Source organism: Arachis hypogaea, chromosome 13 (genome assembly GCF_003086295.3).
Source record: "Arachis hypogaea cultivar Tifrunner chromosome 13, arahy.Tifrunner.gnm2.J5K5, whole genome shotgun sequence".
NCBI lineage: Eukaryota > Viridiplantae > Streptophyta > Magnoliopsida > Fabales > Fabaceae > Arachis > Arachis hypogaea.
Genome location: NC_092048.1, coordinates 129,454,437 through 129,470,528, shown reverse-complemented (window position 1 = coordinate 129,470,528; position 16,092 = coordinate 129,454,437). Strand labels below are relative to the sequence as shown.

Genomic DNA, 16,092 nt, shown 5'->3' with positions numbered 1-16,092 from the left:
CTCGTTTACGAAAATTAAAAAACTACATATATCTCGTTTACACTGTAAACGAAATACATGCAAAATTATCTCATTTACAATGTAAACGAGATAGAGAGGGACATTTATTTTGGTAAATATTTTTTAAATTATTTATTTCAGTAATTATTATAATTATTTTATTTATTAAAATAAAAATTCCTTTAAATATACTAATTTTAATTATATATAAATACAAATACTTTTGATAAATAGGATTTTAGTTTTAATCATGCAATTCTTTTCCATAATAGTTTAATGCTAAAAACTAGGCGACCTGAGATAATTAACTTCTCATGCAACAAGGAAAGAAATTACACACTCACTTCAAAAAATATCATCAATTAAGATAATTAAGTTATGAGAAAGTATGGAGAGACAATAATATTAGTGTATAATATGTAAAATAAATTTAAAAAAAAAATTAAATATCAGATTCTTAATTAATTATTTAATTTTAAAATTTAAAATTTAAAAACTTAAAATTAGCATTTAAATATACGGTTACTTCTAATTTAACTATAATCTCTCAACCTCCGTTCCATCCCAAGACTCGCCGCTGTTCCCAGATCCCGGAGACCATGTTGACGCGCTCATGACCATCAACAACGATGATGATCTCAGGAAAGCTTTTGAGATGTTCGTGTGGGAGAAGGAGAACACAAAGGCTTCATCGTCATGGTCAGGTATCACCCCGAAGGATTTGCAACGGATGTTGCAGCGGCTTGGTCTTGAAAGTTCATATGATGATTGCATCGCCATGATTGCTGCCTTCGACACTGATCCTAATTAATTATTTTTTCGTCTTATATTATCATTGGATGTTCAATTCACTAGGTATATAGATGGTTATTTTAATTCTTAATTGAATGGTTATTTTGTTCGATTCAGTTTAAGTATATATAATTAACAAATGCTAGATGGTCATTTCACTAGGTAACCGAATGATTATTTTAATAACTACGTGGATGGTTGTTTGATAGTCGGTGAGGAACTTTTAACGCCGAAGAGGTGGGATGATTGATGAGGATGGGGTAGCAGATAGTTGGGGGAAAGGGTGTTTGGGTAAATTCTATTGATAAATTAGGGTTGAGATGGTTAATTTTTTGAAATAACTGTTTGGATTTTTTTCGTGTATTGGACCAAATTTAAAACCCATTGCACGCATTGTCAAGATTCCTCATTGTCTCCCTAGCAGAGTTCCTAAGTTATTACCCTTTTCTATAAATATCCCAACAAACTCAGGTATTATTCAACTAATTAAATTCTCACATAAATCAACTTAAACTCTTGCTGACTTAGGTATTAAAGTCTCTTACCTATCTTCAATTGCCGTCTTGGAGTTGACGTGAAAGCACTTTAAACAATCTTACCATCATCTTTGACCTCTTTCATCTAGCCTATTTACACACAACCCGTTTGAGGGACGTCTCGTAACAATTATTATGTTATTTAATAAAAGAATTATATGATTGATTTTAAAATATTTTTTTAAAGCCCAAAAAACATATATTTTATAGAAATTGTAAAAAATTGTGTATTTTGATTCTTGATTTATAGTTAAAAATTTGCGTATTTTTTATGAAAATAAAAAATGTGTTTAATCAATCATATCTTTTTTAAAATAACATAATTATATATATAAAATTTATCAATGTTAAGTTATTATAGAAAAAATAGTATAATTAAAACTAAAATCTTAATAGTCACAAAAAAAAAAAACTAAAATCTTAAAAATATTTTATAAAAGCACTTGCATTTAATGACATGTGAAAAAAAATAGAATTAAAATGAATGCATTAAAAAATATTGAGAATTTTGAATTTAAAAAAAAATCAGTGAATGGACTAATTTGGTGCACGATATTCAATTTCAGAGACGAAAATGAGTCGCACAATGCAAAGTTAGGGACCAATTTGGTGCATCTATATATAATGATGATATAGTACATGACATGTGGACAAATAATATTGCGATACATAACACAAGCTGACACATGACCAAATAGTATTGTGACACATGGCACACTCGTCTACGTCAACATGCCATGTATTATTGACCAACCCGTCATCATATTTGACTAAACTATGAAGTGACACGTGTTGCTAATGATTTACATCATCAAGCCACGTTAGCACGCCGTTAACAAAAAATGGATCAAGAACTACCATAGTAGACAATTTTAATACATATCACTAATTTCATAGACCACTTTAAAACTTAACTCTTACAATGACACTTTCTGACCTTTAGCACGCATACATAAGATATATAACTGCTAGGAGTATTTTAATATAAAAAAAAAGTATTTAAAACTTTTTTTATGAATACTTTTTTATGATATAAAAAATATTTTTTTAATTTTTTATTTCTATTAATTATTTTTAAAAAAAAATAAAAGATATAAAAATAAATACACAATATATATATATAATATTTTTTAATTGTAAAATTCAGTTAATATATATTTTAAAAACACGTAATTAAGTTATTAATTAAAAAAATTATAAAAAATATAAAATTTAAGTTTTTAATAAATTTATTTTATATTTATTAAAATAATTTTTTATTATTAATAATTTTATCTTAGGTTCTTACTAAATTCTAAATTGATAATTTATATAATATCTTATGTTCTTATGAGAGATTCATGCATCATGCATGTAAGCACGTGAATTGATGGATAAGATGGACAATGCAATAATCACGCAACTCATTTTTTCAAAGCTCATCATTTTGTCACTCTTCATACTTCCAATGAACTAATGAAGCCCCCAACTTTGCTAATATATATAATTGGAAAAGTTTAGGACAACAATTTTATTAAATTTTGACTAGTATGTAACTAGTTAAAAAAAGTGAATTATTAGATAAAATTTTACACAAATTTTATACTATTAAAATTATCATTGATGACTATTTGATAGCTACAAATCACAAAAATTACTGACTTCTTAACACCCCTCCATATAATTATATATAATAGTCTCTCAAACCGAAGAGGGGAAAAAAATTCGACCGCCATTGTATAGAAAATGTTTTCCGTTAAGATTTATATTTTTAATACCAAAAAAAAAAAGATTGGCTTGCTATACTAGTCAACAAAGCAAGTTTTTTTTTTTTTTTTTCACAACGTTTGTCAATTTTAGTGACTGAATTGTGTTTTAACAATAATACTTTGTAAATATTATAAATCAGACATCAAGAATACATAAACAATAGACTATGATGAGTGGGCCACAATCATTGTTAATTACTTAAATTAAGTGTGCCTGTTAAAGAAGCATACAATGAATTAATGATCACTGCGTACGCTTCATTCCCCCCAAATAAAAAGTCTATCCACCTAGAGAGATGGGTCAACGATTTTGAGTTAAGCAAGTATATAACTTTTAGAATTAGACTTCTACGGTTCTACCTAAAATTGTAATTTTTTGTTAAGAAAAATATGTAAGAATATCAAACTCATTTTCGTTGTATTTACTGAGTAGTTTACTATATTCATTTGCAGACACATATCTCAAAAATCAGTGGTACAAATTGTAGCTTATGGTAAGTATAGTAGTAAGTAATTTACAAAAGAAAATAAAAAAAATTATAAATTATAAATTTAACCAAAATAAAAAAGGTGTTGATGGTGTTACGAGGGTAACCTGAGATAGGTGGATTGGGTTTGAGAAATTGGCCCAAACGTCAAGAGGAGGTGGTCTCTGTCTTGCCTAGTGTCCGAAAGCTGCCGTCCGACTAGTATTTGTGAGAGAACGGAGGGTGGTACCTGCAAAGACACTCCGATGCCTAAGTCAGCAACGGGTTTTAGTAGGTTTAGAGAATATTGGAACTTAGAGATATCTGAGGGTGTCAGTGTATTTATAGTGATGAACCAATAACCACCGTTAGAGTAGTTTCACCTTTTAAGATGGATAACCGTCCCTTTATCTGCCAGCTATCCTTCGAGCCCAACTTCTTTGGAGTGGAGTCTGTGTTGAATCCGACCTTTTCTAAAGAAGTCGATAAGCGGTGAAGGCCAATCTTTAGATTGGGCCTTTTGATGTGTTTGAACCTAAATCATAACGTTGAGTCAGAATATAAAGAGATGGTATTTTTAGAACCTCATCACATATAGAAACCGAAGCCTTTGATTCAAATGAAGGGACAAAACAACACCCAAAAACACAATAGAACAAAACAACGTTATTAGTACTTGTCAAAATGGCAATATCCCTTGCAGCATTTTAACAGAAGCATCACACAAGAAAAATTCAAGACTACTAGTATCTTTGTCTTAGTACCAAAGATATCTTTAATTATCTTTTAAAGGTTTTTATTCATATCTACATGTTTGCAAAAATCATAAGAGCTCAATATAGATAAATAATGGTGACCACACCTTTAGGTACACGACATATGGCGAGTTTACATGGCCTTGATATTTGTTGAAGAAAGAACAAGATGTTTCTTTTATTCTTTTGCAGTTATAATGAAATCATAGAAAGTGGTGTAAAATCTCTTAATTCAGTTGATGGACTTCTTATTTTGGGTTGGCCTTGTAAACAATAATTTCTTTGCCCCTTCTTTTCCGGTCCAAGTTTTTCATCACACAAACACTCCAAGCCCAACAAGCAGCACTTGTGGTTAGGCAAGCAATTTCACCACTACAATTCTAACCCATTCAAGCTCACTCATAATTCTTAATTGGGTTAGATCGTCATTCTAGAATTCTACAATTCACCGGCTTAAACGGGTCAATCGTGGCGAGACTTTGTACCGATGGTCTATTTGTTAGCCTCATATAGCCACATCTCAGGTTCGATTCCCAGCTGTAGTTAGGTGTGATAGAACTTGAATTGTGTGTGTGAGTGTAGTGTATGTGAGTGGGTAATGCCTAGAATTGGGAGCTGTCTAATATATCAACAAAAAAAAAGGTCAATCTAAAAAAAAAATAAAAAATTATACAAATAAATTTTTTTATTAATCAATTTCAATTAAGTTAGTCTAACATAATAAAAATTAGTTATAACTAATATTATTTTAAATTTTATTATTTAATTTGATTAGACTTAATTCATAAAAAGATTTGGATATATAATATTACTCTCTAAAAAAAGAGTTGCACTAAATTTGTGCTTTTTCTATTGTGGCTTTTGGCCTCCCTTCGACCAAAAAAAAAAAAAAAGACGGACAATCCAAACCGCAAGATTTTTTTATTAACGATCATTACAAAATTGGTCAATCGAATTTTTAATAAATAAACCTAAATATCACTTGTTCAATTGAGATATATAAAAAAAAGTAACAGTGTTTTTAGAAAATTAAATTATTTTTATTTTACAAATAATCAACTAACAAAATAATAGATTTACAAAGATTAAGAAATTTGAATTGTTATTATAGAAAAGAATTCTTCATTTTCTGATTTGAACTCTCCACCATACCATGCACAGTAAAATGGATCTTTTAAGTTGCTATATTGTAGGGGTCGCGACAGATACTCAGTTGCCAAATGATAAGCTACACTCTATAATGTTGTCTTGGTCCTCTACTTGTGCCAATGAATCATTGACACCTGGCTTGTGCATAGCTTTTAATTCACATTTGGCCCTTATAAATACGGCCCACATTACCAAACAAACGAGTGTTCCAAAAACTCTTAAATTGCTCACCAACGCAGCAACGCTTATGGGCCACCTCATTAAATTCTAGATGATCCAGATGGCCCATCAATCTATTTTCAAATCTCAAATGTGTCCTCTTATTTTGCTCGTTAAGGATGAAAATTTACTAATTTAGAAAGGAAAAAAGAAATAATAATTATAATACAAAGATCTCCCTTGTTTTCACCTCCATTTTCCATCCGAGTGTGGTTAGCGTTAAACACAATGGGCCTATGATATTAATGTGTTGGGTATTAAATGGGAAGCCATTAGTTGTTGGAACAGTTGTTGTTTTCTTAGTGCACGTTTTTAATTATTTTTTGCTTGTTTGGGTCCAGAACTCTCTATCTTTTGCATACCCCGACGGCCCCAAATCTCTTATCTTTTGCCATAGAGCTTTCAAAATATCTCGTGTTTCTGTCTCCTTCGACAAACTATTGCTGGCGGGATTTTTGCATCCATAAAATCTCTTCGTGATTCAGGATTTCGGTGAGCTCTGCTACCAGCCGCTTCTCTAATTCCTCAAGAAAAGGATTCCTCCCATAATCTGTTGCTCTTTGAATTCCTCTCAGTCTGTTCAAGATCCCCCTTTTCTTTCTGAAAACATTACCAAAAACATTCCTGTTCCACCTTTTTAAGTTCACCGCTAACTCCTTCAAAGCTCCCGGTAGCCAACGCTTTCTGTCCCAACTTCCACTAATGAACTGAAAGAAATCAGGGTGGATACTCCACATCGCCTCAAAACGGAAAGGCTTTTCCCCACCATCAAATTGTTCTGGTCTGAGGACGGCCAAGAGGGGGTGATGGTCCGAATTGACCCTCGGAAGAACTTCAATTCTTGCATCACCAAAGAGAGTCCTCCAACTAGAGGTTGATATAGCTCTATCCAGCCTCTTGAAAACTCTATCTAATCCCACCCTTTGTCCGCCTTTCCAAGTAAATCTTGTACCAACAAATCCAAGGTCCAAGAGCTTGCAGTCATCCATCCAATCCCTAAACCTCCTGCAGGCATGCATATCAACTTGTCTACCCCCTTTTTTTTCTCCCTCATTTTTAATTTCATTAAAATCACCTATAAGCATCCAAGGGTCCTTATTTCTCTTGGAGAAGTCTTTTAAATTTTCAAAAAATATTTTTCTTAAATTCTCCTGCGGACTTGCGTAAACAGCTGATAAAGTCCAAACCTTTTCCCCTGAATATTCAATTTTAAGGTGAATGCACTGATTAAATTTCTCTATAACTTGCATCTTCAAATTACTATTCTCCCACAAGGCCCATATGCCACCCGAGAAACCATTAGCTTCTTCAATAAAATAAAATTTAAAACCAAGAGTAGATATTACCTCCAAAGCTCTAGCCCCACTGCATCTGGTTTCAAAGAGAAGAGTTATGTCTGGTTTATGTTGCCTTCTAAGTTCCTTTAGAGTTTGAATGGTAGCATCATTCGCAACTCCTCTTATGTTCCACGCCAAAATATTCATCATTAAGAGTTATTTTGTACTCACTACGTATCAAGTTCACCCATCAGGGTAATCACTGGGCCTAAGCCCTTCTATGAACATTGCATTTCATCCCCCTGAAGGGGAAAGCTTTCTCCATTTCCATCTTGTACCACCATAATGGGTTGCTCATATGCTTCCACTGCTCTGCTTAATTCTTTTGAATTCATAGGACTGAAATCAGGGGGCTTTGGCTCTGGGTCTGGGGGTTCTTCCACTCCTTCCATATCCTGGAAGGTATTAGGAACTTCCAGGGAGAGGGTTGGACTTATGGGGTCTGGCTCCTTCCAATTTTCTGGATTAGGCCTTGTGTTTTCTATATCCATACGGTGGTTTTGGTCTATTGGGGCTTTGATGTTATTATTTTGTGTAGACATGTAATTTTGGTCTATGTTCATTTGTTGATTTGGGCTAGGGTTGGTTCCTTTTTTAATTGTTGCAGGTTGTTGGCAGTCTTGGGCAGGTGGAGCTTGTGGGTTTGGGCCAGAGTTATGGCTTTTTTGGGCTGTGTGTATAGCTAAAGGTATGTTTTTGGCATTAACATTAGGTTTGTGTGTCTTTTTGCCTCCCTGAAAGCTTTCAGTTGTTTTGTCTTTATTAGCGTCATTACCTGACTGCTCATGATTGGTAGGATCGTGGCTTTCCTCGTTATTTGCTTGCAGAATTGCAAAACGGGATGATTGTACTGTACTATCCTCTTTCCCTTTTTCTTTTCTTCCCTCGCCATTTTGCATTCCTTCCCCTGATTTCACGCTCCTCCTGCCACGTACACTTTTCTGAACTAGCATCCAAGGCCCATAATTCTCCTATGTCTGCTCAATGACATTTTTACCCTTTCCATTGTCTTTGTTGACCATTCTGCCCTCACCTTCTACCTCCAACGCTGAATTCTGAATTGGATTCTGGTTTGGTTTTGAATTCTGCTGGTTCTGTGCAGCTCCATTCCCACTTTGAGCTACTGGACATTGGTTCTTTTCATGCCCTATACGCCCACAACCAAAGCAGACCTGGTGCAATCCTTCATACTCTATCTTATGCGGTCCTCCATTGATTAGATATTGAGAAACCAAGGGCTTGTCCAGCTCAACCTCTACACAAATACGCGCAAACTTCCCTCGGCTTATCTGAGCAGTATTAGAGTCCACTTTAATCGTGCGACCCGCAATGCCTCCTATCTTCTCAAGGATTGCCCTATGATAATATTCTATAGCAAGATCAGGAAGCCTTATCCAAACTGCTATGTTATCTATGGTGGCCTCAGCCGGATTAAAATCCGGCTTCCATAGCCGAATGGTGAGGTAGTGATCCAAAATCTTCCATGGTCCCTCCATTATCGCAAAGTCAAGATCTTCCGAGTTAAAAAATTTAACAAGGAAGAACTCATTTCCTATGTTTATCACTTCTATAGATCCCATTCTTCCCCACATCGCTTGCAGTTTTCTCTGTAAGGCAGATAGAGAGATCTTCCTTCCAAGGAGTTTAACAATGAGGGTTTCCCACCAGTCCTTCCTGAGCTCGCTCTTCACTCCTTCAGGGATCACTACGTTATAGAGGCCGTTTGGCAGTTTCTGAATAGAGATATCTTCTTCTTCCTCCTTCTCTTCAGGGGTAGCATTTTTATCCTTGCTATTAGCTTTATTTCCATCCTCTTCTGACCTCCCTTTTCCTCCACTTCTAACCACAGTAGCAAAAGAAACTTTCTTTGTATTCTCTTGCGCATTTAGATCTGTGCTAGCAGCCTCCTGAATAAGAGGTTCCCCTCCTCCGTTACCAACTTCCTCTTCCATCCATTCTTCCACTCTGGGGACTATAGCTGTACTTCCAGTAAACTCCCCACCTTCTTCCAGTCTCTTACTTTTCTTTGTATTCCTTGTAGATGACTCCCCATCACCTCCGATCGTTTCTCTCGGTGAGTGTGGACGAGACGCTCCTCCCCTCACAAAACCACCCCTCATGCTGGTGGTGGCCAAGCTGATATTGCTGACGGTATTGCAGAGACTACACGAGACGCTTTTACCTTTGTTTATAATCTGATTTGCCAGGAAGAATATGGAAGAAGTCAGGAATATGACCACTAATTTTTTCAAAGAGCTCTATGAAAAGGACATCACTGGCCCCTTCATACTCACAAATACGACTTACCCAAGCCTCAACTTTCAAGAACATAGAAAATTGCAAGCTGCCCCAAACCACTCTGATATTAAGAGAGCAATTTTTGGCATTGGTGACTTAAAGGCCCCGGGGGAAGACGAATTTCCAGCCATTTTTTTCAAAGAAAATTGGAGGATAGTTGGTGATTCGGTTTGTTCCTATATTGAAACCCTTTGGAGAAATCCTCAAGGAATCAAGGACATGAACCGAACTTTAATAGTGTTAATCCCCAAGAAGGATCAGCCTGAATTTATAACGCAATTTAGACCCATTGCATTATGCAATGTAATCTATAAAGGCATTTCTAAGATGCTGGTTGCTAAACTGAAGCCGATCCTAGCTCAAAGAATTGCTCCGTATCAATCGAGCTTTGTCCCGGGAAGGATGATACATGATAATATAATAATTGCAAAGGAAATGATGCACAAAATGAAGAAGATGAAAGGAAAAAGGAAATATATGGCTATCAAAATAGATTTTGAAAAGGCTTATGACAGGTTGGATTGGAGCTTCATTAGGGAGAGCTTGGAGGAATTTGGAGTTACAGGGCGCGTTCAAAATGTTATCATGAATTGTGTATCTACGATTTCCTACCAGATTTTGTGGAATGGATGTAAAACAGATGAATTTGTTCCCAAGAGGGGACTACGACAGGGGGATCCCATTTCCCCTATCTCTTTGTGATTGCTATGAACAAGCTATCTCAAATCATAGAAGATGCTGTGACTGTTAAGGATTGGAAACAAATGACAGCAGGGAGAAATGGGCCGTACATAGCCCATTTTTTGTTCGCGGACGACTTGCTTCTGTTTGCAGAAGCCTCTATTGAGCAGATGAAGATGATCCAAAGCATACTGAACAAGTTTTGCGAGGCATCGGGGCTAAAAATAAATCCAGCGAAGACCTCTATTACTTTTTCCAAAAATGTTGACCAGAACACTAAACTAAGCATAATGCAGTTCAATGGGTTCATGAAACAGTTTGTCTGGGGAGATACTTAGGGGCTTTAATCACCAACGGAAAGAAGAAAAAGGAGAACTTCAAAAGTACTATAGAGAGAGTGAAAAGAAAACTCAGTGGGTGGAAAGCAGATTGCTTGACCTTTGCAAGAAGAGTTACACTGGCACAAGCAGTTATTAGCCCAACCTTAAATTTTGACATGATGCACTCGTGGGTCCCTAAAGGAATTTGCAAGGAAGTTGAAAAGGTTCAAAGACGTTTCATTTAGGGAGAAGGAGATAATCAAAGAAAAATACATGCGGTAAGTTGGGAGGTCATATGTAAGCCTAAGGACCAAGGGGGCTTAGGTTTCAAAAATTTGGAATTAATGAATAGAGCTTTTCAAATGAAAAACGCTTGGAGATTGATCACAGAACCTGAATCTCTTTGGGCTGAAGTCTTATATTCAAGATATGGGCGGGATCAGAGTATTCTATATGAGATGGATAGCAAATCGTCGGATTCACAGTTCTGGAAAAATATGTGTACAGTGGCAGAAGATGTCAAGAAAAATCTAAGCTACTCTATAGGTAATGGGGAGCACATTTGTTTCTGGAGAGACGCATGGGTTAAAGGGGAACAGTCTCTGGTTTTGAAAGCTACGACTCAGGTGGATGAGAATCAGCTGAACCGGAGAGTAAAAGAATAAATTTCTCAGGATGGTAATTGGAATCTGGAGCTCATACAACAATTTCTCCCACAAGAAATCCTCAGGAAAATCAATGCAATCCCTCCTCCTCACGTTTCTTTGGGTGCGGATAGAATAATTTGGAATCTAACTCAGAATGGGAACTTTTCGATCAAAAGTGCATATAAAAGTCTAATTAATCAAAACAATGTCCAGGATCAAGTGTGGAGTATTATATGGACATGGCAAGGACCCCAAAAGTTGAAGACATTTCTTTGACAAACAGTTCATAAAAAGCTCTTAACAGCTAGCAGAAGGAGTAAGTTTCTTGGCACTGTACCTGATTGTCATAGATGTAATGGCACACAGGAAACCCTTGCTCATGTGCTTCGCGATTGTGGAGTAGCTTCAAGAGTCTGGGTTAAACTAATTCATCCGTCGCATCTCCAAAATTTCTTCAGAGCTCCCTTCGATCTCTGGATAAGGTGGAATCTTTCATCTAATCTGGACGTCCAAGAACAAGAATGCTGGCAATCCATCTTCATCACAACCTGTTGGTGGCTGTGGAAATGGAGAAATCAAAAAATTTTAACCCTCCAAGAAAAAGGCCTCTAGACCCAGCAAACTTCATAAGAGAATATGTGAAAAAGATGAAAGAAGCATTTCAGGACAGGAGAGGGAGGACTCTTACCCGAAACAAGAGGGAGCAACACATCGCCTGATCCCACCTCCGACTGGCTGGATTAAAGTCAATACAGATGGGGCAGCAATGGAAGGTGAAGGAGAAGCTGGTTGTGGAGGAGTGTGCAGAGATGAATTGGGCCGATGGATGGCAGGGTTTCAAATGAATATCGGAAGATGCTCAGCATTCCAAGCTGAACTGTGGGGAGCTCTCCAAGGACTTCGAACTGCCTGGGATTTGGGGTTTAGAAAAGTGATTTTAGAAATGGATTCCCAATCAGCCTTGGAGGTACTTCACAAAGGAGAAGGGAGGAAAGATCATCCTAATCCTTTAATCAGAAGTATTGAGGAGTTAATGAGAAGAGATTGGTAGTTAAGATGTACCCACACATATAGAGAAGGAAATAGAGCTGCTGACTGGATGTCTAAACAGAGTTTGAAGATTGGCTTGGGATACAGATTTATTGATCAACCAGTTAGAGAATTAGCTCAAATCTTATATGATGATGCTAGAGGAGTTTCACTTCTCCGCAGAATAGTTGTGTAATTGTTTTTTTGTGTTTTGGGCGGCTAGCCCCGTTAAAGTACCAAAAAAAAAAAAAGAGCTTTCAAAATATGAAGTGGTAATTAGTGATCAATTGAGTTGCTGGTCCCATTAAAATACATTGTCGTAGTAAGTAGCAACCGTCAGCCTTGAAACTCGGCTCAACAAATTGATCAAAACCCCACATAAAATAATTTTATATAATATAATAATTTATTTTTTTTACCAAAGATATGAGACTCGAACCCACAACCTCTTAATTGAGTATGGGAAGACTATGCCATTTGAGCTATTACTCATTGGCTATATAATATAATAGTTAAGATGTTAATACTTATGATATTGAATTATTTAGTTATATATTAAATTATTTAACGATTTTTATTCTATATAAAAATATTTTTACTTGAGAAGTCATCCGAATTATGAATAACCATTAGTTTTTAAATTGTTTGTCTAACATGTGGATGGAGGAAGTTCTATTTGTTGAGAAGGCAATTAATTAATTAATTAGCATATTTTTTTCACGTGAGGTATTACTTGGTACGACCCGATGCACTTGTCGGTTAGTTTATGGGTTATAAACACTGCATCAAGTTTTTGGCGCCGTTGCTGGGGATTGGTAGTGATTAACAACTATCAGTTGTTTGATTGCTTAGATTAGACATTTTAGTTTTCATTTTATTTAAATTTTTTTTCTTTTTCTTTAATATTTTTTATTTTTTTATTTTATTTATTTATTATTTTTATTTTATTATTTTACATAGGTTACCTCACTGGGAGTTCTCTGCACTCTGACGTAGAGAATTCCATCTTTTCTTGTCTTTTGTCTGTTTATGAGTAGGAACAGGGACAAGAAACCTCTGTTAGACTTTGATCCTGAACCTGAAAGGACTTGTAGACGACGTTTACAACAAGCAAGACTTTATAAGACTGCAGAGTCCACTATGGATAATAATAATACTGTTAATGCCAATGTGGCAAATCCGAATGGAGATGATCAATAAAGGAGAGTGCTTAGCTCTTATCCTGCTCCTATTGCGGATCTTTATGAAAAGTAAAATTATAGAAATTAATAGAATAATTAATTTATTTTTGTAACTAACATTTTTTAAAGAAAAGCTAGAAATATTTTACCATCACGCAAATTATTAATCTTTAGTAAATATTTTTAATACTTCACTCTACAAAAAAATAATAAAAAACTGAAATAATTAATAAGTAGAAGAAATCAAAGGAGAAAAATGGTTACCAACAGTAGCTGATTGAAAAGTGGTCCAGCCATCGACAACATTCCTACTTGCCTTGATAATGGTCCTTCCAATGCCATCTCCAATAAACATCAAACTAGTCTTCTTTCTAATTACTTCCACATTCTCGAAGTATGCTCCACTTTTTATGTATATCACAAACCTATATATTTAATCATACATAGTAATTAACAACTTAACTAATTCATAACATGCTAACAAGGCATTATTATCACACTTATCATAATAAGTGTGAGGACAAATTAAATGAACAACTTTATCAGCTACTAATATATAACGAGTACTGTTCTTTTTGCACTTTGAGATAAAAATATATTAGGCTAGATTCATCTTATGCTATATACTAAATAAACTTCTGTTATTCTGACAAAAAAATATATTCTGTTATTTGGGGAAAAAAAAAGGTGGTTAAATTTTTTATTACTTTAATTCTTTAAAACGAATATTAGTAAATTTTACTACTGTAAGAAAAGTAAGTGCATTATTCTTACATATTAAGTAGAGTCCAACAAATTCTTATAAAAGAAGGACTGTTAATTTTTAAGGTCAATCTAACTGATGCAATGTGTTGTTTGTATTAATTTTGTTTCATACCATTTCATTATTCAAAACTAAAAAAAATGTGCTAATTCAATATATTAAATAAAATAAATACAATTAGCATTTTTCTTAGCTAATACAGCTTCCAAGCTCTTATAAATGATCACTCATATGAGATTTTGCTGAAAATGTAATGCAATGAGTGAAAGGTATGAATGGTTTTCTTTAAATTTAGTATAAAATGATTTTAATAATATAATATATACCTGGTTGTGCTAGAATTAGGAGCCATAGCTACAGCTTCACCAATAGTAGTAAAATTTCCAGAACCATCTTTAGCCACAACAACATCAATCTTAGTTTCATTCACATTTCCACCTTCTAGAAGCTTCCTATCCTTAGCAGAAACCCATGAAGGGAACCCTTTCTTCATTTTTCCATATTCAGCAAACACTTGTTCTTTCTTCAAACTTGTCTTCACTTTCTTCAACATTGCCAATGAGTTACTAACATGATGTGATATCTCAATCACTTTCTCCTCTATCAACCCTCTCACAGCATTCCCATTTTTGCTTTGTGAGAAACCATCAAGACAAGTGTACAAATTTGTCATTGCCCCACTTAGTAGAGTTTCCAAATCTTGGTTGGAAGATGATGATGATGATGGATTTTTTGAGAGATCAAGAATGGTGGTGTTGAGTTCTACTATGGTGTCATCAAAGAGTTTGAGACAATCATCTAAGGCTCTTTTCTCATTTGTGTTGAGAGTGTTTTGGAGATTCTTGATTGTGGTGGTGCAGTTGTTGGATGAAGATTTGACTTCATGGACTGTGTGGTTGACTACTTTGGAGATTATTTGTGGCATTGCTTTTGTTTCAAGGTTTGGGAATGTGGATAAGGTTGAGACACAGAGATCAGGGTAGAGTGTCCTTTGCATTTTGAATGTGCTACTAATTGGATATGGTTTTGGAAATGGAGATGTTTTTTCCCTTCTTCTTGTGTTGTTGATTTGAAATTTGGGGCTTCAATTAAATAATTGAGATGTGTTGCTAAAAGGATCAGTGCAAAAATCATGGATAGGATTGGTATTAAGGGAAAACATGGTGATTTTTTGAGGTTGTTCATTGTAAAGAGCTTAAGAGGAAAAATAAAAGTGGTGTAGCAGAAGCTTTGGTTAAGGGTGTGAATGTGTGGTTGTGTAGGGTGCTATATATATGGGAATATGGGGAATAAATAGGGTGGTTTTGGGTTATTGGAAAAATGAAAAAAGAAAAATAGTATTTGAACTCATTTTACTTATACACACTCAAAATATAAAGAGAAAAGAATATCATGCTTTTGTGTGTAAAGTTGAGCATAGCATTTGATGTTAAAAAAGAAAAAAAGAAATGTGTTGTTTGAGTCTGAATTTCTCTGTAGATTATGTCACAGAGATGACATGAAATTTGACCCTTTTTGAATTTATATTAGTTTTGTCAAATAGGATCATAATGTGGCATGGATTTTAAATGCTGTCTAAATTAATGGCTCTTAAAAGGATGGAATGTGTGATTGTGTGACACCTTTTAATCATTTTGGCTCCTGGTTTAAGTGTTGCAGCTATGGATTGGAATGAAATTTGAGCCCAAAACATATGATTCGATTTTCAACTTTGTTGCTCTCTATTGTAAATTTTATTATTTTACTTTTGTAGTGCAACAATCCTACACAACTAAAACTTGTGTCAAAATGAGGTGCCAAAATTATAGTTAAGAGACTGAAAGTAAGAAAAAAACATCAAAAAATGGAGAAAGAAAGCAGAGTTGAAGGGATTGAAAGTAGAAGAGGAACGCTATATATCAACCTATAGTACTATGCTGTCACACACAAAATAGAAGAGGAATGCTATAATAACTAACCTATAATGGCTGTAACAGAATTACCTAACTCAGTCTAATCCTTGCTTATTACTAGCATACCTACTACCACAGTCTTTGCCCTAAGCACTTCATATTTGTAACATAGCAACATTCTGAATGCATCTTCATTTGTTAAAAAAAAATTGCTAGTGTTTACAATTTTACATGATTTGCAGAAAGATATGCAGAAGGCATTTTTAATGATATTTTGA

At 34.8% G+C, this 16,092-nt stretch overlaps 1 protein-coding gene across 2 annotated transcripts; it reads right to left on the bottom strand.

The window, feature by feature from the left end:
* Positions 1-3,469: 3,469 nt before the first annotated feature.
* On the bottom strand, positions 3,470-15,158 carry LOC112733406 (probable pectinesterase/pectinesterase inhibitor 40). 2 transcript variants are annotated; one of them, XM_072212504.1, is made up of 5 exons: positions 14,249-15,158; positions 13,424-13,584; positions 12,944-13,001; positions 3,927-4,078; positions 3,470-3,793 (listed from the first exon to the last, which is right to left on the bottom strand). In XM_072212504.1, exons 1-5 carry the CDS (start codon positions 14,917-14,919, stop codon positions 3,738-3,740), a joined length of 1,098 nt encoding a protein of 365 aa, XP_072068605.1. In that variant the 5' UTR covers positions 14,920-15,158; the 3' UTR covers positions 3,470-3,737. The 2 variants fall into 2 exon arrangements, with proteins under 2 accessions (XP_072068605.1, XP_072068604.1); XM_072212503.1 differs by having other exon boundaries at positions 3,470-3,813; positions 14,249-15,082.
* Between the last annotated feature and the right edge of the window lie 934 nt (positions 15,159-16,092).